The sequence below is a fragment of the Eurosta solidaginis genome, chromosome 1, assembly GCF_040869045.1.
Source record: "Eurosta solidaginis isolate ZX-2024a chromosome 1, ASM4086904v1, whole genome shotgun sequence".
NCBI lineage: Eukaryota > Metazoa > Arthropoda > Insecta > Diptera > Tephritidae > Eurosta > Eurosta solidaginis.
This window is the reverse complement of record NC_090319.1, coordinates 319,958,865-319,978,622: the sequence shown is the minus strand read 5'-3', so window position 1 is coordinate 319,978,622 and position 19,758 is coordinate 319,958,865. Positions and strand designations below refer to the sequence as shown.

At 38.2% G+C, this 19,758-nt stretch overlaps 1 protein-coding gene across 5 annotated transcripts in view; it reads left to right on the top strand.

Moving 5' to 3' along the window:
- The window catches only part of Ir93a (Ionotropic receptor 93a), a 194,756-nt gene that overhangs the window by 142,974 nt on the left and 32,024 nt on the right, over positions 1 to 19,758 (top strand). Inside the window, exons 1-2 of one of the 5 annotated variants that reach the window (XM_067761769.1) lie at positions 9,681 to 9,804; positions 9,882 to 10,034. The exons of the other annotated variants lie outside the window; for them this stretch is intronic. Of the exons in view, the coding sequence (XP_067617870.1) occupies positions 9,681 to 9,804; positions 9,882 to 10,034 (277 nt within the window). Of the gene's footprint in view, positions 1 to 9,680; positions 9,805 to 9,881; positions 10,035 to 19,758 lie in introns of those variants that run through there. 5 annotated transcript variants of the gene reach the window in all.

Genomic DNA, 19,758 nt, shown 5'->3' with positions numbered 1-19,758 from the left:
ACGTATATAGCATATATTGTTGTCTGAAAAATCATAGAGATCGGTTGTATATATAGTATATATCCCATACAACCGATTGTTCAGATAAGAAACTTTGCGCAATTTCTGCCCCATTTTAAACAGCTAGAAGCTTCAAGTTTCACCAAATGCTTACGTATATAGCATATATTGTTGTCTGAAAAAATCATAGAGATCGGTTGTATATATAGTATATATCCCATACAACCGATTGTTCAGATAAGAAACTTTGCGCAATTTCTGCCCCATTTTAACAGCTAGAAGCTTCAAGTTTCACCAAATGCTTACGTATATAGCATATATTGTTGTCTGAAAAAATCATAGAGATCGGTTGTATATATAGTATATATCCCATACAACCGATTGTTCAGATAAGAAACTTTGCGCAATTTCTGCCCATTTTAACAGCAAGAAGCTTCAAATTTCACCGATTGCTTACGTATATAGTATATATTGTTGTGTCAAAAAATAATAGAGATCGGTGATATATATAATATATATATGATGGTATATATAGTACATATATATTTTTTTTTGCGATTTCGGCCCCATTTTAACAGCTAGAAGCTTCAAATTTCATCAAATGCTTACGTGTATAGCATATATTGATGTCTGAAAAGATCATTGACATCGGTGGTATACATAATATATCTCATACAACCGATTGTTCAGATAAGAAACTTTGCGCAATTTCTGCCCCACTTTAAACAGCTAGAAGCTTCAAGTTTCACCAAATGCTTACGTATATAGCATATATTGTTGTCTGAAAAAATCATAGAGATCGGTTATATATATAGTATATATCCCATACAACCGATTGTTCAGATAAGAAACTTTGCGCAATTTCTGCCCATTTTAACAGCTAGAAGCTTCAAATTTCACCAAATGCTTACGTATATAGCATATATTGTTGTCTGAAAAATCATAGAGATCGGTTATATATATAGTATATATCCCATACAACCGATTGTTCAGATAAGAAACTTTGCGCAATTTCTGCCCCATTTTAAACAGCTAGAAGCTTCAAGTTTCACCAAATGCTTACGTATATAGCATATATTGTTGTCTGAAAAAATCATAGAGATCGGTTGTATATATAGTATATATCCCATACAACCGATTGTTCAGATAAGAAACTTTGCGCAATTTCTGCCCCATTTTAACAGCTAGAAGCTTCAAGTTTCACCAACTGCTTACGTATATAGCATATATTGTTGTCTGAAAAATCATAGAGATCGGTTGTATATATAGTATATATCCCATACAACCGATTGTTCAGATAAGAAACTTTGCGCAATTTCTGCCCCATTTTAAACAGCTAGAAGCTTCAAGTTTCACCAAATGCTTACGTATATAGCATATATTGTTGCCTGAAAAAATCATAGAGATCGGTTGTATATATAGTATATATCCCTTACAACCGATTGTTCAGATAAGAAACTTTGCGCAATTTCTGCCCCATTTTAAACAGCTAGAAGCTTCAAGTTTCACCAAATGCTTACGTATATAGCATATATTGTTGTCTGAAAAAATCATAGAGATTGGTTGTATATATAGTATATATCCCATACAACCGATTGTTCAGATAAGAAACTTTGCGCAATTTCTGCCCCATTTTAACAGCTAGAAGCTTCAAGTTTCACCAACTGCTTACGTATATAGCATATATTGTTGTCTGAAAAATCATAGAGATCGGTTGTATATATAGTATATATCCCATACAACCGATTGTTCAGATAAGAAACTTTGCGCAATTTCTGCCCCATTTTAAACAGCTAGAAGCTTCAAGTTTCACCAAATGCTTACGTATATAGCATATATTGTTGTCTGAAAAAATCATAGAGATCGGTTGTATATATAGTATATATCCCATACAACCGATTGTTCAGATAAGAAACTTTGCGCAATTTCTGCCCCATTTTAACAGCTAGAAGCTTCAAGTTTCACCAACTGCTTACGTATATAGCATATATTGTTGTCTGAAAAATCATAGAGATCGGTTGTATATATAGTATATATCCCATACAACCGATTGTTCAGATAAGAAACTTTGCGCAATTTCTGCCCCATTTTAAACAGCTAGAAGCTTCAAGTTTCACCAAATGCTTACGTATATAGCATATATTGTTGTCTGAAAAAATCATAGAGATCGGTTGTATATATAGTATATATCCCTTACAACCGATTGTTCAGATAAGAAACTTTGCGCAATTTCTGCCCCATTTTAAACAGCTAGAAGCTTCAAGTTTCACCAAATGCTTACGTATATAGCATATATTGTTGTCTGAAAAAATCATAGAGATTGGTGGTACATATATTATATACCCCATATAAACTGTATTTTTTTTGCCCCTTTTTTACGGATAGAAGCTTCAAAATTCATCAAATTTCATCAAATAGTTACGTTTACGTCATATATTGTTGAAATACGTGATTCGTAGTCATAGATTTACACGCAGACCACAAAAAACCTGAAACTTTGCATCCTCACACAAAGTACCTACCTATTTTTTATTTTATATTTATCTTAAAAATCCTTTAGGTATGTAGATCTGTTCACTATATATTTCAGTCCCGTCCTTACTTGTTTTTTGTGTGGCTTCCACCAAACAAAAACTCCATAGTATAAAATAGGGCTTACAATCGCTGTAAAAACCCATTGAGAAAGAGAGTGCGATAGGCCCCACGTACACCCCAGCATCCTTTTAAATGCATAGAGTGCAGTTGAGGCCTTCTTGACGCTCTTCTCCACGTTGAGCTTCCATGACAGCTTACTGTCTAGGATGATTCCTAGATATTTTGTGCAAGGTTTCTCCTGTAAGGTCACCCCTCCTAACTTACGCCTGGTCCAATTTGGGACCTTGTACCTCTTTGTAAACAAGACCATATCCGTCTTCTCCGCATTGACTTTCAACCCGACATTAGATGCCCAGGTATGAATATCCCGAAGCGCCCGAGCCATCAAAGAACTAATCGTTGGAAGGCACTTTCCACTTATGAAAATCACAACGCCATCTGCGTAAGCCGTAAGTTTTACGGGTCCCTCATCTAATTGCCTGAGCAGTTGGTTGATGACCAGCGTCCACAGCAGAGGTTATAGCACCCCTCCCTGCGGCTTGCGCCTGTCCACTGATTTCGTGGCCTCGTACAATCCCCATTGTGATGTAATCTTTCTGCAATTTAACATGCAGCCGATCCATCTGATTAAGGCAGGATGTACTTTAATGTAATTAAGACCATCCATAATCGCCCATTTTGCAACATTATTGAAAGCCCCGGCAATGTCCAAGGAGACTCCTAGAGCATACTCCTTATATTCCAGGGATTTCTCTATGCTTATGACCACCCTATGCAATGCGGTGTCTACCGACTTGCCTTTGGTGTACGCATGCTGTGTTGTGGAGAGCAGCTCTTCATCCACGTTGGACTTTATGTACACATGTATCAGCCTTTCAAAGGTTTTGAGCAGAAATGATGTTAAGCTGATGGGTCTATAGTCTTTGGGATACACGTGACCGATATTCCCCGCCTTTGGTAGAAAAGCTACACGAGCAGTTCTCCAAGAGTGCGGTACATGATTCAGTCTTATGCACCCATCGAATATTATTTTAAGCCATTCCAGCCCTCAAGTAGGGCTTGGCCGGGAATATACCATCTGGGTGCGGCGATTTATACTTAGAAAACGTCTTCACTGCCCACTCGATCTTGGTATCGGTCACCAAGCCCGGCACTACTAGCTCCGTGATCGATGTGTGAGCGATGTCTGCTGGCTCTTCTGAACCGTCTCCCGATGGGAAATGTGTATCGAGAAGCACCTCAACTATTACGTGACCATTCCCCATTCTCTTTCTTTATTAGTCCCTGGACTATGTTTCCCTTTGCTAGGACTTTTTTCAACCGTGCTGTTTCGCTGGAGCACTGTATGTCCGTGCAGAAACTTTTCCGTGATTTTCTCTTCGCCCTGGTAATTTCACGCTTGTAGATCCTCAGTAGATCCCTGTACTCGTCCCGACACGCTTCGCTTTCCGCCGTCTTTGCGAGCTTAAACATTTCTTTTACCTGTCTTCTTAGAAGACTCAGCTCCTTTTTCCACCATGGTGGCTTTGCTTTTCCTCTGAATCTTCTTAGAGGGCAAGCTTTGTTATACGCAGTCATAAGCGTCCTTGTTAGGAATTCAGTCGACTCCTCTAGTTCCTCTACATTAGCAACTTCTTTGGGTTGTCCCAGTTTTGTTTCTACATGTTTCTGGAATTTAGTCCAGTTCGTTGACCTAGGGTTTCTAAAGGTTCCTCCCTTCTCTATCCTCTTTAGGGGGATGTTAAGCTGATATACGCATGGTCGAGGAAGGATGGTCTATCAAGAACTATCAAATCATACCTTGATATATCACGCTCGGAGCTCAATGTAATATCCAGAACATTTCCCCTGTTGGCTATCTGCAAATTGGTTTGCAGGATGTATCAAAATAAAGATTCGCCTCTCTTGTTCGTATCTGCTCCTCCCCACGCATTGTGGTGCGCATTTGCATCTGCGCCTATGACCAACCGCCCTTTGTGCCCTTCCTTCTGTACTAGCCTTTTGCACTCCATCGGTGGAACCTCCGGAGCATGGGCCATGTACCCGTCCTTCCGTTTGCGCGTAGTAAACGCCAAACCCGCGTGCGCTAAGTCCAGAAACCTTTCCTCCCAATGAGAGCCACGGCTCCTGGATCAGCGCCACGTCAAACGAACCCTCCTCAAGTGTTAGGAGGAGTTCGCTCGACGCCACTTTACTGTGTTGGAGGTTTATCTGAATGACTCGCAGCACCATTGGGCTGTTTTCCCCTCCAGCACCTTCGTCTTGACGTTTTCGTCCTCCCCTTTCCCTTTTGCTTTAGAGTAATCGAGGCCCCCTTCAGCCTCTCGTGTTCCTCTGTGCGAGTCACAGCACCATTTAGCGGTTGGTCCTCTTCTAGCACGTTCGTGGTGACGTCGGGGACCTCCACCTGTCTTTTTCCCGTTAGGCTTTTGAGGTCCTTTTCGACTTCGCCCATCTCTAGCGTGTTAGGGTTTTTATCCTCGGGACTTCTTTTCCAGAGTCGCATGTAAATTTTGCCAGTGCCAAAGGACATTTTGCCATGCTGCGTGTACAAAATATTCTCCGCCTGCTTGTTTGCTTGGAAGATGTAGAACTGACCATCCTCGTTAGGCCGAGATACAGTAAGTACCTTCCAATCCTGTGTCGGTATGTTCGGATTCTGATTCTGCAGAAGTCGCAGTATATCCTCCGACTTCATCACGCATGGTATCCATACCTTAACTCTTGGTACCGTGGGGATTTTCGCTTTATCCACCACCTCAAACCGCGCGTTCGTGCCTTGCCTTTGGAGGTTTGTAACCACTTCCTCCAGCCACCGCAAGCTCGCGATGTTGTCGCACGCTATCATCTTCACACCATTATACCATCCCCCGAATCAAAGGTTGGAAGGGGCTTACTTGGTTGTTCCCGCATCATCATAAGCATTAAGCTAATAAGCTCCCTTTCCACAGATCTCCACCTTTCAGTAGTCATTTGTCCGAAAGGACTGCACGATCAACCAGCGCCACAGTCAGTGACTGCTTTGCCATATCACTCATCTTCTCGGGAAAAGCAGGAGTCTTAGTGTTATCTCCCTTTGGCACCTCCGACAAAGCCGGAGTCTTAGCGTTAACTCCCTTTAGCGCCTCCGAGAAAGCCGTTGTTTTAGCGTTATCTCCCTTTGGCTTATCTCCTACTTCCGTAGTTGGAACTTCCCTCTGACTCGCAGCTTTCGAGGTAGTTGCTACCTCGCTATTGGAGCCCATCTGTCTTACAGCTTTGGGCCTACTTGTCTTGCCTATGCGACTGCCCTGCCTCGCGGCTCTAGGACTGGGTCCTTTCTGCCTCTTGAAAGCAGGCTTGTCACCTTCCGCCGAACGTTGCCTCTTCATTCTGCCATTCGACGCTTCTTCCTCCTCGTACCGGTTGCAGAACCGAGTGTTTCTCGCAGCAAACCTTTTGAACTGCCTTCGACCTACTTGTACCGCTTCATGGGCCCATTCCAAGCGCTCGATCTCCACTTCTGTTGGGTCGACCACTGCTCCCAAGCGTTGTAAAATTCTTAGTGCTGCACGGTACTGCGATAGAACTCTTTTACTTCCTCTACTCCGTAGCCTTCCCCACTCTTCTACTCCATTTTCATTTGTGTGCTTCTCCAACACGGAGTTCATTGAATCAGCACTACTCTCGCTCCCCGAGTCCGACGCATCGCTTAATTCGTATTTGTCGTTCTTAGATTGCGACTCAGCCCTCCTCTTTACATCGTCCTTATTACAATCAGGTAATGAGTCGTTCATCTTGGTCGTACGACCACCTGTCCGACAAGGCTGGCTCAGCGGTCCAGTATTATATATGGGGAAAGAACCGTCCACCACAGCAGCGCCCCTTACTGTGGTAAGGCCATAAATACTTGCCGAGGTGGCCCGGTATCGGGAAGGCTCCGTTCGAATACAGCCGAATTTATCCCCTGGCTGCAAATCGTCCAATAGGCACGGTCCGCATTACACCCTGGATTAGGAGGTTGGCAGTTCTTGGTCACCGACATCCCGCCGCCCTCCTATGGGGCGAAACGGCGTAGATGTCAGTCCTAAACAGCTCCGCCTCATAGTCGGGCGCTATGGAGTTCGGCTAAGCCCTCACACCAACGACAAGGTGCCTACCCTAGTGAGGGCCCTCAATAATTAAAAACCTTAAGATTTTTCTTTACAAACAAAAATGAAGTTCCGTGCGCCATGCGGATGTGCATCGTGTCGGTTGGGCGGTGGTTCCATATTATTTTTTAACCGCAATGACCTTGTATACTAAAAGAAATCCGAAGACATGATTTCGTAAATTTTCTGTGGATATGAGCTCACTTATGTATATTGAAAAGAAGAAAGATCATCTTCAGCAACGACTTGCCACCAAAGCATGGGCATGTAAAACTTTAAAGTGATTACCCTTTCCCATGCGCAATGAGTCCGCAACTGTGCTATGGAATGCAGATCCCTGCCCTCAAGTGATGTTCACATAAAGCGTTGAGAAGCCCAGCGGACGAGAAACAGGGGAATAATTTTTCTAAGAGTAAGCATAAATTGTTGTAGGTTGACGATGATATTTATTTTTGGTTGCAGAAACGGACAAAAGTCGATTAGACTCAGCAAAAAATAGGTTGTACTTCCGTCTGGAAATCGATTTAGTCTGCCGATTTCATTTTTCTGTATATTTTTATAGCTTTTCATTTGCTGTATATCCTAGAACATACCGCTACCCACTCCAATCACACTTTACTGAGCATATTTTCAATTGGATTTCATTCATTCGTTAAATATTAATTTGATAATCCGACCAAGCAAACACATTAGAGCGGGTCGTCTTAAATTATCCAAGTGACCGTTTTTTGGTTTTCGTGTCCAATAAAATACCTTCAAATAACCTTCTACTTCAGCTGTTTGTTCCCGAGTTTGTGTTAAGATGGGGCATTGTTTAAACAAAATCTGAGATATGACATTAATGAACCGTCAAGCACTACACAATATTTCAGAGGACCTCAATAACCAACAACAGTATCCAAAACAATCAGGGGGTGTCTTTATCTCTACATCAACAACAACAACATCTCAAAAACAACAACAACATCTCAAAAACCGCTGAGGACGCAAACACGTAATACATAGAAGTAGCCCTCCTAGCAACCTTAGGCATAGGAAATAGTTTCCAAAGCGCAAAATGGGCATATATGATGGCCGCCCATGCTCTCTACAATTGTCTTAGAAATCGTAGACTCATTTAACAAACCTCAGATGGCCCGCGAACTAGGAAAAAGGCACAAGCGGAGAAGCAAATACATATATTGATCTCAGCTCTGATATTTGGAACATGAACGAAATGAAATTTCTTATCTCCAAATTACGCATAACACATTGGGAGTAGGACGAGGAAACGACATTTCCACAGTCACTGGAGCCCAAAATATAAAATAAGCGCATATGCACAGCGAAACCAAATATGCTAAGGCAAGAAGCACTAAAAGGTAAGGTGAGGGTACTTTAAATACTTATATACAATGGTAAAGATCGTGGACCCGATATGTGTCACGAGAATGCAAATGGATGGGAGGGAACCTGAACACATTATCAACAATTGCTCGCCGTTAAACCAAATGTTGGTATTTCATTTATGTTGCAAAAACAAACAACGCATATGTTCATTTTTCATACATGGGACCGTTTTTCCAGCCCACAGCGGAGGAATTAAATATGATCCCGCTCGATGTATTCGGTGCTTAAACACAAAAATTCATCTCTATCGTAATCTTCCGTAAAATCTGGTCTACCATGCCTGTTACTGTACAGAGAGGTGCTCAACAAACTTAAGTTTCGTCCTAGCCTTTATGCTTTAAAAATCACGAGATGATTAAGAGCCACGCAGAGTGGAGGGTATCAACCAAGCCTTCGGCGACATTATTTTACTACAGGGTCGTGACAAATATTGAACATCTACGTCGATGGCATTGACCTGCATTTCGGCAAGGAAGCAGCCGCAATTGTACCCAAAACTCAGAGCGGTAGCAAATTCAAAGTCTCTTAAGCTAGCCCAACCCTCGATATTTTTTTTTTAAACAAGCGTAATAAATTTAACTAACCCGTATTAAATTAGCATTAAATATGGTGTAATTAAATACGTTTTCGTTTTTGGATTGGGCATATGGGTTGGGCTAGTTTAAACTTAAGCTATTCCAACCCTCGATATTTCAAAAAAAAAAAAAAACAAGTGTAATAAAATTAATTAACCCGTACTGCCATGAAATGTGTTCTTATGTCGCTTACGCAGTGAGGTGGGCATATTTCTCATAAAAAGAGAAACGAAATGCTCAACAAACACTTTCCTCCTTCTCAGAAATCCGGGCATCCTAACCGACATTTTCGTAGGCACTATGAAGAAATCCGGCACAAAACAATTCAGCCATTTAAACCAGATGAGCATAAACAGCTACTCACGGTCGTCGGTCAGCAAAGTTTTATGCCGATATAATCCCGGTGAGCCCCCTTCTCAAAGTCCCGAAACTCGTAATTGAAGAGAGCAGACTTCCCAGGAGACGTATTACATAAGATGGAACCAGTACCTCTAGCAGAGATGTCTCTTTGGTCCAACCCTATTGAAACTGTAAGCGATGAAGCAGCTGGGGCCGACGTTGAACGCGAACGGAGAAGTGAAAACGATGGAATTGCTTGCGAAGATATTCATGTATACTGTCGAGGAGTTAGTAAAGTCCATGCATACAAATGGGACTACTTTATGTTAGCGATTACATTCTTCGTGTGCCTTCTTAGCAGCGAATATAAGGTCCTCTAAGCAAACCTTCCCAGAACTATTTAGATATTAGTAGTGTCACAAAAACGAACCTTCCTAATGTTGTTCAAGCATTTCATCAACGTATTAGGCAGGTGCACGCAAAATGCAATCCGAAATTAATACCATTTTTGTTTCACACTTTTTATATGATTTCCTTTTTGCATATTTTAATTCCTACAAATTTTTTTCTTTCGTACTTGATTTTGAGTTAAAATACGCTTCGTATGCATTCAAGTTCTCAGTTAAGGTTTAGTTTGCCAACGTAGAAGACGATGCACTCCCACACTTTCATTTGGCTACTGCTACTTATGCCGCCTTTGGGCCTGCTGCTGCTACAGCCAGAGGGAGCTGAGGCCAATGACTTTTCTTCGTTTCTCACTGCAAATGCCTCTTTGGGTAAAATTTTAATACATTTTTAAAGATTCAATAAGTAGATGAGTAAATAATATGTTTTTCTTCGGCTATTTGTCTAGCCGTTGTCGTTGACCACAAATATATGCAGCGACGAGGTGAAAATATTATGGCCAATTTTCAAAAAATTTTAAGTGATATTATACGCGAAAACCTAAGGAATGGTGGTATTGAAGTTAAATACTATTCATGGAGCCAAATACGTTTGAAGAAAGGTATGTAGTTACCTCTCTGAAGTTGGCAAGACAACTTTTACTTGGAAAAAATTACCTATTGAAAAAATTGCCGAGAATTTGCCGTGAATTATCCTTGGAACAAAAAAATTTACCGCGCCCGTATTTTATAAAATATCGGGCGGGCGACTTTTCGAAAACCAACTTAGAGACCAGTTAGGAAAATAATTCTTGCGCGTGAATTTGGCGTAGATAAGTGGCATATTTAATAAATTCGAAGAAAAATGTCAAAATTTGTGAAGTTAGTGTGCCACCCTCAGAAAACCAACTTAGAGACAAGCTAGGAAAATAATTCTTCCACACGAATTTTCCGTAAATTTGCCGTAAATAAGTGGCATATTTTATAATTTCGAAAAAAAAAAAATTAACTATTTTTATTGGTTCACCGCCAACTTCACGTGAAGATAGAGTGCCACTTTTCGAAAACGAACTTAGAGACCAGTTAGGAAAATAATTCTTGCACGTGGAATTGCCGTAGGTAAGTGGCATCTATATCTTCTATAAATCTTATAAAATAAAGTCGCTAAATGCCATGTATGCACATAACTTCACACAGAATACTCCGATTTTAAAACGGTTTTTTGCATTTTGAAGCTTAGCTACGTGAGATGGTACAGTTAATATAATTTGAAGATATATATTAAAGGGGCGTGGCAAATTTCCAAAATGTAGTAAAAAATCATAAAATTTTTGTTTACACAGCTATAACTCATTAATGGATGGATCTAAAAAATTTTACTTTTCAGTAAAACTATGAAATATTTACGTGAGATGGTACAGTTAATATAATTTGAAGATATATATTATAGGGGCGTGGCAAATTGCCAAAATGTAGTAAAAAATCATAAAATTTTTGTTTACACAGCTATAACTCATTAATGGATGGATCTAAAAAATTCTACTTTTCAGTAAAACTATTAAATATTTACCTTCGATCTGCATCAAAAAAAATACTTATTTCCTTTCTTATATCAGCCAAATTGTTTAAACAGAAGTAACATTTTTACCAAAAAATTCGTGTATGTGATTGTTCGGTATCAACTGTGCGAGCAAATTGCTTTTGAGTGAGACGTGATGCGACACATACGCACATACATAGAATTCGCTGCGTTATTTAACTTCGGGAGTACATTTATATGTATGGATGTATGTATGTATTTTCATATCATATCAGCTTGACATATTTATGCGTTGTTGCCAAGTTAATGCAACATAAATGGTTAAGAATGCATACATCTCTTGAAAATACTCTTTCGTTAAAAATATTGAACATTTCCTTAAAATTCTTAAACAAGAGTTTAATTTTTTGGTATTTTTTTGGTATGCATGTATCACTATCAGTACATAGTATAAAACAAAGTCGCTTTTTCTGTCCCTATGTCCCTTTGAATGCTTAAAGCTTTAAAACCACGCAACGAATTTTGATGCGCTTTTTTTTAATAGATAGAGTGATTGAAGAGGAAGGTTTTTATGTATAATAATATCCATTAAATAGTGGAGAAATACTGTTATTTTTGAATTTTCTAATGTGATGTAAGTATAAATATAAAAGAAAGTGGTGTTAGTTACACTCTTTATAATTTAAGAACGGATGAACAGATTTGGCTGAAAATTGGTGGAGGGGTAGTTTAGAACCAGGAGACAGACATAGGATACTTTTTATCCCGTTCTGGCTAGGGTCTTGAGATCAAAACGTAGCCCTGGGTAATCTTGGGATATGTTTGTACAATATGCGTATCAAATGTAGGCTGTTTATGAATACTTTGATACGAGGTATTTTCCGTACCCGTGGGTGACTAGGGTCTCGAGATATAGGCCAAAACGTGGACCAGGGTAACACTAGGATGTGTTTTTACATTATGGATATCAAATTGAAGCTGTTGATGTGTTTTATACAGCTGGGTGACTAGGGTCTCGAGATATAGGCCAAAACGTGGACCTGGATGCCCTAGAATGTGTGTGTAATACGGACATCAAATGAAAGCTGTTGCTGAGAGCTTTAAAGTAATTTTCATTGTGATATTCGATTTAGTCGCATCAACCTGGCAAAACTGATAAATATGCATGCGAAGCCGAAATAAAGACATGAATTAATAATACCCACATACCTTTTTACATACATACATATGTCCTATTCGATTTGCCTATAATTTGGTATATAAATTTGCCTATACATGTTAGTATTTACGATGCTTTTTTCCGGGAAGTAGACCAGAGACGGCTGGGAATGGGATTAGGACTAGGACTGGGACTGAGACTCGGAGTGGGACTGGGACTCGGAATGGGACTGGAACAAAATGCATACCACCCTCTGCGACTGGCAATAAGGGATTAAGAAGAGTGGGAAAAACTTGAGAGAAGGGAAAAGAGGGAAGGAGGAGGAGACTAGATAGAGAAGAGGTAGAGTGAGACGAAGATAGAGATAGATGAAGTGAAAAAGACGGAGGGAGGAGTGAATAAAAGGATAAAGAAAAAGTGAAGAGGGGGGGGGGGGGGGGGGGGGGGGCAGAGTTAGACGGAAAAGCTTATTATAATGTATGCAGATAGATCAAATTTAGGGTAGAAGAACGTCTGACGGGTCGGTATTCAATAAATTCAAAAAACATGGACCATGACTAAAACTTCAGATGAGGCGGTTTTTGGATTGTTCGAGAGAAAGGCTCTTCGAGAACAACAGCGAGTACCGAAGAAGATTTAATGATGAGCTGTACGATCTTTGCACAGATATCAATATATGGCAGCGAATAAAAAGACAGGAGCTTCGCCTAGACCATATTATGGCTATGAAAGATGATACTCCAGCTAATAAAGTATTTTTATCGGAGTCCGCCTATTAAGAAAGTAAGTTCTAACAATCTATAATAAATATCAAATAAGAGAATGACTTACGAATTTTAGATAACAACTTTCCACTTTTTGGTCACGTGTGGGACAAAGCTAATACACCTAATAACAATAAGGATAGAAATTTGAGCCTAAATTTTAAACCATTCATCGATTTAAACAATTTTTGAAACTCTTTTCAACTAAATTGGAGTAAATTTACTACTGGGGTTAGCAATGTTGTTCGGTTTAAATTTTAAACTTTTTTCAACATCAAGCCAAAATCTAAAAAAAATTTTTAAAACAAAACCCAAAAGTTTAAAGTTGTTGCTAAAAATTTTAAAGTAAAACATTTCATTTAAGAAAAGTGCTGCAATCCATAGACTATTTTTCATATTACTTTGTCATACTTATGAACTGTTATGATATGTTTTGCCATGCAGATGTTATAGCTCCATGTCATGTCGGTTCGAAACCTGGACACAGTTCACAAGGTTTTTCTTTTTTTGTTTGGGTAAGTGTAGACTTCTCTGGTTTAAAATGAAACCCAGTTCTGCGCACCTATTTTCACAAAAACAGTTAAACCAAATATGTTTTATTCATTTACGTAATACACACAAGTTTCAGATTTAAGCTCAAACTTTCAACCGTATTTTTAAATCAGCTTCATTAAATACAAATGAGTTAAGGTAGTTATTTTCTTTTTTTATTAATCACGAGATCGGTAAATCACAAATTGTATGACAGTTTTTTTAAAACAAACTTTTTGAACCTAATTGAAGTAGCGAAATTATAACTTTATTTTTTATTTAAAGGTATTGTAAAACCTTTAATGGTTAAATTTAATATATTTAAGTAGATTTGAGATGTTTACAATAATTGTATTCAGTTTTATAAGTTCAATTTTTTTCGCACCAATGTATACTTTCTAATGGAACCTCACTTTATATTTAGACAGCACCCGGATATATGATGTTTGAAGTTTCACGCATATATTTTCTAAAAAATTTTAAAACGTCGGAATGACATGCATTTACAAATAATCGCGGAAATTTGCAGTCCACATTAGACGGATGACATGTTCCCACCGCATAAAGTTGGTTATTAAATACGCCCGGTGCTCCAGAAACTCCATTAAACTGACAATCATGACTTTCAACACAAATCAGCTCGTTTGGCAAGGGAGCCCCTTGCAAGCGATCACATTCTTTGTTTTTTGTTACAAGTCCTTTAGTTATTTGGTAAGAGTAATCATCGGTGATTGGACTCCATTGATTAACACGCATGCTTGCGCTATCTGAAAATTGTTTTGCGCAAAGTTGTATTGGCCTTACGCCGTTCTCCTGGTCAAAGGGTGAATTTACCTTAATCCCAGCTATATTGATATCTAAATCATCGTGTGGATAAAGTTTACAAAGCACCCCGCGACTTTGTGTATCAGGCAAAAGGTATTCTTTATTAGTTCCAACGATAAGTTCATTTGGTTTATAATCATTCACGCAATCCGCAGATGTGATCACTACATCCATAGTGATTAATGATCCTACACAATGATATCTACGATTGAGGAATATTGCTACCACATGCTCCACCGAATGTGAACAGGTAAAAACACAGGAAAGTACGATAAAAAGTAGCGCGAAGTTCATTGTGGTTGTAGACTATTTTCGTCGCTTGTTGAGTATAAATTAGAGCAAGAAAAGTTTGGTGGGTGCTATTTATATACAGTAATAAAGCTGGATGAAGTTTTCGGGTGCAAGTGCTCGGTTAGAAATATCAGCCTAAATTTTTAACCAATCATCGGTTGAAGAAGTTTTTATCTACTAAAGTGGAACCCTCTCAATTTACTACTGAGGTATTCCGTAGTGTCGGGTGGGACATTTTAACTCTTTTATTTAGGTTAAGCAATTTCTCTTAAACTAGTAATATAATATTTTGATAGAAGTCAGTAGTGATTTTAATCCGAAGCTAAGAATGTGAAATACCAAATGATGTCACATACGTAGAAATTGGCGTATTCAAAAGTGACATGTGGGCCAAAAAAAAGCACCCCCTCTCGAGGTAATCAAATTCACTTCTCAATTTCAGAAAAACTATAAATAAATTTTGTTTCGACCCAAAGATAGGCAGTTAGTGTTTCATGCTCTGAAGTAGCGCTGCTTTTAACATTGGGATTGGCTAATTTAATGATATAAAATAGTATAACTTAATGAAATAACATAACCTAATTGAAACAAATTGTATGCATACAGTATGTATGCTGAATGCATGAAAAAGTATGTAAGATTCATATTTTCTAAATTGAAAACATATTTATTCATACACAAAAATAATGAACTATTCATTGGTACCCGAGTGGAAAAAGCTTTATGCATGCATGAAATATGTATGTTGTATCAATGATCGTATGTTTTTAAAAATACACATTCCTGAATTTAGTTTGTACGTATATAATTAAGACCTTTTGATGTTTCTTTTTTGGATTGAAAAGTTATTTGACTAACGAAATGTATGTACTTGAAAGAGTACTTATTTTCACAATAATTCTTCGCAACTAATTGCGTGTTTAAATCAAACTGCTTAGCCTGTGCCTCAGCCTGTGCTGCTTTTATACTCTCGGTCTCCTCCTTCACCCATTTCTCCCAAGGTCTAGTAATTTCGTGAACTTCATGCTTGTTTACCAGTTATATATATGTATATTTGCAGTTTGTATCCATATGCGTGTGTACATGTGAGTATTACTTCGGCTGATGATGACATGCGTGTCTGAGTATCTCTCTGCTGCTTTGTATGTATGTGTGTACATGATGATTGATTTGTTTACGTACATAAGAGTGGCTGCTTAGTATCGCTTAGTGATCATAATATTCGTCACAATATTAAGATTAGGTTCATATATTTTCCTTATACATAGCAGAAAATATTTCTAGGAAAAATATATAAAAGGAAAAATATATATGAGTATATATATTCGGTCACACCAAAACTTAGACACCCTTACTTGTTGTTTGTTTGTTTTAATTAGCTGAACAAACATACATATTTTGCTCTATCAAAATAACAAATCAAATATATTTATTGATATTCTAGCGAAATGAAATGACGCATTTTGCTATACTTTTTCAAAACAACATTTCTTTGCAAATGTTTGTTTATTTATATGTGGGCGAATCCAAAATAAGCTCCATTACGAACCGAAAATCAAAACTCGTCAGACTTTATATTATCACAGGGGATTAAAGCTCAAATACGTGTATGATGTGGAAATCAAATAGTTTATTCTTTCCCCTCATCCTGGACAGAGAACATGATTTCAAAGAAAGGCTTCATCGGGTTTGCAAATTTGGATGTTTTACTCACAAACTTTCTCCTTTCTTTATATTGTTGCGCTGATAAACACAGATCTTTATTATTGCTTTTAATAAAATTTTATCTAGACTTTTATTTAGCCTTAAAAAACTTTAGAAAACGGAGGTTTTATAAATTGATCCTGCCCTTATCCTTATTATTTTCCTAGTAAGCAAACGTCGTTGGTGTATAAAATTGGTCAAATCCATTACCTCTCTTCCATTCGTTCATCCATATATTGGCTTGTCATTTTATTTCGGTTTAGCCAACGAACAAAACTTATATGTTGTCAGAAAGATGGCATTTTGCGCTTTCAGCAGTTAATTGATTATTGGAGATGTTAGAGTAACCTTACCTAAAGATTTATCGAAGAATAAACAGAGGGAAAGTTATATACCAGTATACGTCTCCGCTTATGAAAAGGGGGCTTGGGCCTTTAGCCCGGACTTTGAGGGCGTATTCGAAATTCCAGGTATGCTGATTTTGTTTACTCTACTAGACCTAAAACTTAATGTCTCGCGAGGAAAATATTTTCAATGTCATATAATGTAATTCATTGAGAAACAATAGTCGCGTCTGTAACCGTACTTAAGCTTATATCCAGCGTTTTAGCTGGCATTGGATCTTTATTTCACATTCTGTCTCTTATTTAGGGAATGTAAAATCTTCCCTTAGCTTTTTTAAGTTTGCGTACTTTCACAAGCATTAAAAAAAGTACTTCTATTTCTTGTAGCGTCTGAACCTCATCATATATGGTCAAATATTGTAATATCCGCTCAGTCCGCTGCTCATGTTTTTTTTATGCACGTTGAAATGCGAGCGAATATCGCGACCGTTACCAAAGACTTGCCCATATGTATTTGCAAAGTGTGTTATTAAGTTGACATGTGTACAATGAATGCATTTTTAATGAAAAGTACATATTAGTTTATTAATTAGTTGTATCTGTTTGCAAGTTGGTAATATTCCATCGAACACTACCACAAAACCAGAGTTGGGAGCAGTGCACTAAAGTTTGAGTAACAACACTTACAACTTAAGTGGGCTGACTAATCATGATATTGCCTTAAGTATTAATGAGACGCTAATTTATTATGGATTTAAATGTCTGTTCATCTTTCACACATTCGTAAAACTAGCCAATACCCGCGTGTCAGTCCACACGAAGAAAATACAACATAAAACTATTGCGATATACCAATTTATAATCTTGAAAACAATATCGAGAGCGTCCAGAAAATAGTCTTTGAATAGTCCCAACAAATCGCGAAATGTTCGCAGTCGCGGAGATGTCCACAGAGTGGTTATTAGAAAGAATGGTATGTTGGATATCTTAAAAAGGTAGGCTCCAATACTCCCCTGAAATATTTTTTTATACTCAGTCGAGCAGTGCTCACAGAGTATATTAAGTTTGATTGGATAACGGTTGGTTGTACATATATCAAAATCATCAGGATCGAAAAAAAATTTGATTGAGCCATGTCCGTCCGTCCGTCCGTCCGTTAACACGATAACTTGAGTAAAGTTTGAGGTATCTTGATGAAATTTGGTATGTAGGTTCCTGAGCACTCATCTCAGATCGCTATTTAAAATGAACGATATCAGACTATAACCACGCCCACTTTTTCGATATCGAAAATTTCGAAAAACCGAAAAAGTGCGATAATTCATTACCAAAGACAGATAAAGCGATGAAACTTGGTAGGTGAGTTGAACTTATGACGCAAAATAGAAAATTAGTAAAATTTTGAACAATAGGCGTGGCACCGCCCACTTTTAAAAGAAGGTAATTTAAAATTTTGCAAGCTGTAATTTGGCAGTCGTTGAAGATATCATGATGAAATTTGGCAGGAACGTTACTCCTATTACTATATGTACGCTTAATAAAAATTAGCAAAATCGGAGAAGGACCACGCCCACTTTAAAAAAAATTTTTTTTAAGTAAAAGTTTAACAAAAAATTTAATATCTTTACAGTATATAAGTAAATTATGTCAACATTCAACTCCAGTAATGATATGGTGCAAGAAAATACAAAAATAAAAGAAAATTTCAAAATGGGCGTGGCTCCGCCCTTTTTCAATTAATTTGTCTAGGATACTTTCAATGCCATAAATCGAACAAAAATTTACCAATCCTTCTGAAATTGGGTAGGGGCACAGATTTTATAACGTTAACTGTTTTCTGTGAAAATGGGCGAAATCGTTTGAAGGCACGCCCAGTTTTTATACACAGTCGTCCCTCTGTCCTTCCGCATGCCGTTAACACGATAACTTGAGCAAAAATCGACATACCTTTACTGAACTTAGTTCACGTACTTATCTGAACTCACTTTATCTTGGTATAAAAATGAACGAAATCCGACTATGACCACGCCCACTTTTTCGACATCGAAAATTACGAAAAATTAAAAAAAATGCCATAATTCTATACCAAATACGAAAAAAGGGATGAAACATGGTAATTGGATTGGTTTATTGACGCGAAATATAACTTTAGAAAAAACTTTGTAAAATGGGTGTGACACCTACCATATTAAGTAGAAGAAAATAAAAAAGTTCTGCAGGGCGAAATAAAAAACCCTTGAAAACTTGGCAGGTATTACATATATAATAAATTAGCGGTATCCAACAGATGATGTTCTGGGTCACCCTGGTCCACATTTTGGTCGATATCTGGAAAACGCCTTCACATATACAACTACCACCACTCCCTTTTAAAACTCTCATTAATACCTTTAATTTGATACCAATATCGTACAAACACATTCTAGAGTCACCCCTCGTCCACCTTTATGGCGATATATCGAAACGGCGTCCACCTATAGAACTAAGCCCCACACCCTTTTAAAATACTCATTAACACCTTTCATTTGATACCCATATCGTACAAACATATTCTAGAGTAACCCCTGGTCCACCCTTATGGCGATATCTCGAAAAGGCGACCACATATAGAACGAAGGCCCACTCCCTTTTAAAAATAATCATTAACACCTTTCATTTGATACCCATATCGTACAAACAAATTCTAGAGTCACCCCTGGTCCACCCTTATGGCGATATCTCGAAAAGGCGTCCACCTATAGAACTAAGCCCCACGCCCTTTTAAAATACTCATTAACACCTATCATTTGATACCCATATCGTACAAACAAAGTCTAGAGTCACCCCTGGTCCACCTTTATTGCGATACCTCGAAAAGACGTCCAACTATAGAACTAAGGCCCACTCCCTTTTAAAATACTCATTAACACCTTTCGTATTGTACAAACGCATTCTTGAGTCACCCCTGGTCCACCTTTATGGCGATATCTCTGAAAAGGCGACCACCTATACAACTACCACCACTCCCTTTTAAAACCCTCATTAATACCTTTAATTTGATACCCATATCGTACAAACAAATTCTAGGGTCACCCCTGGTCCACCTTTATGGCGATATCTCGAAACGGGGTCCACCTATGGAACTAAGGATCACTCCCTTTTAAAATACTCAATAACACCTTTCTTTTGATACCCATACTGTACAAACAA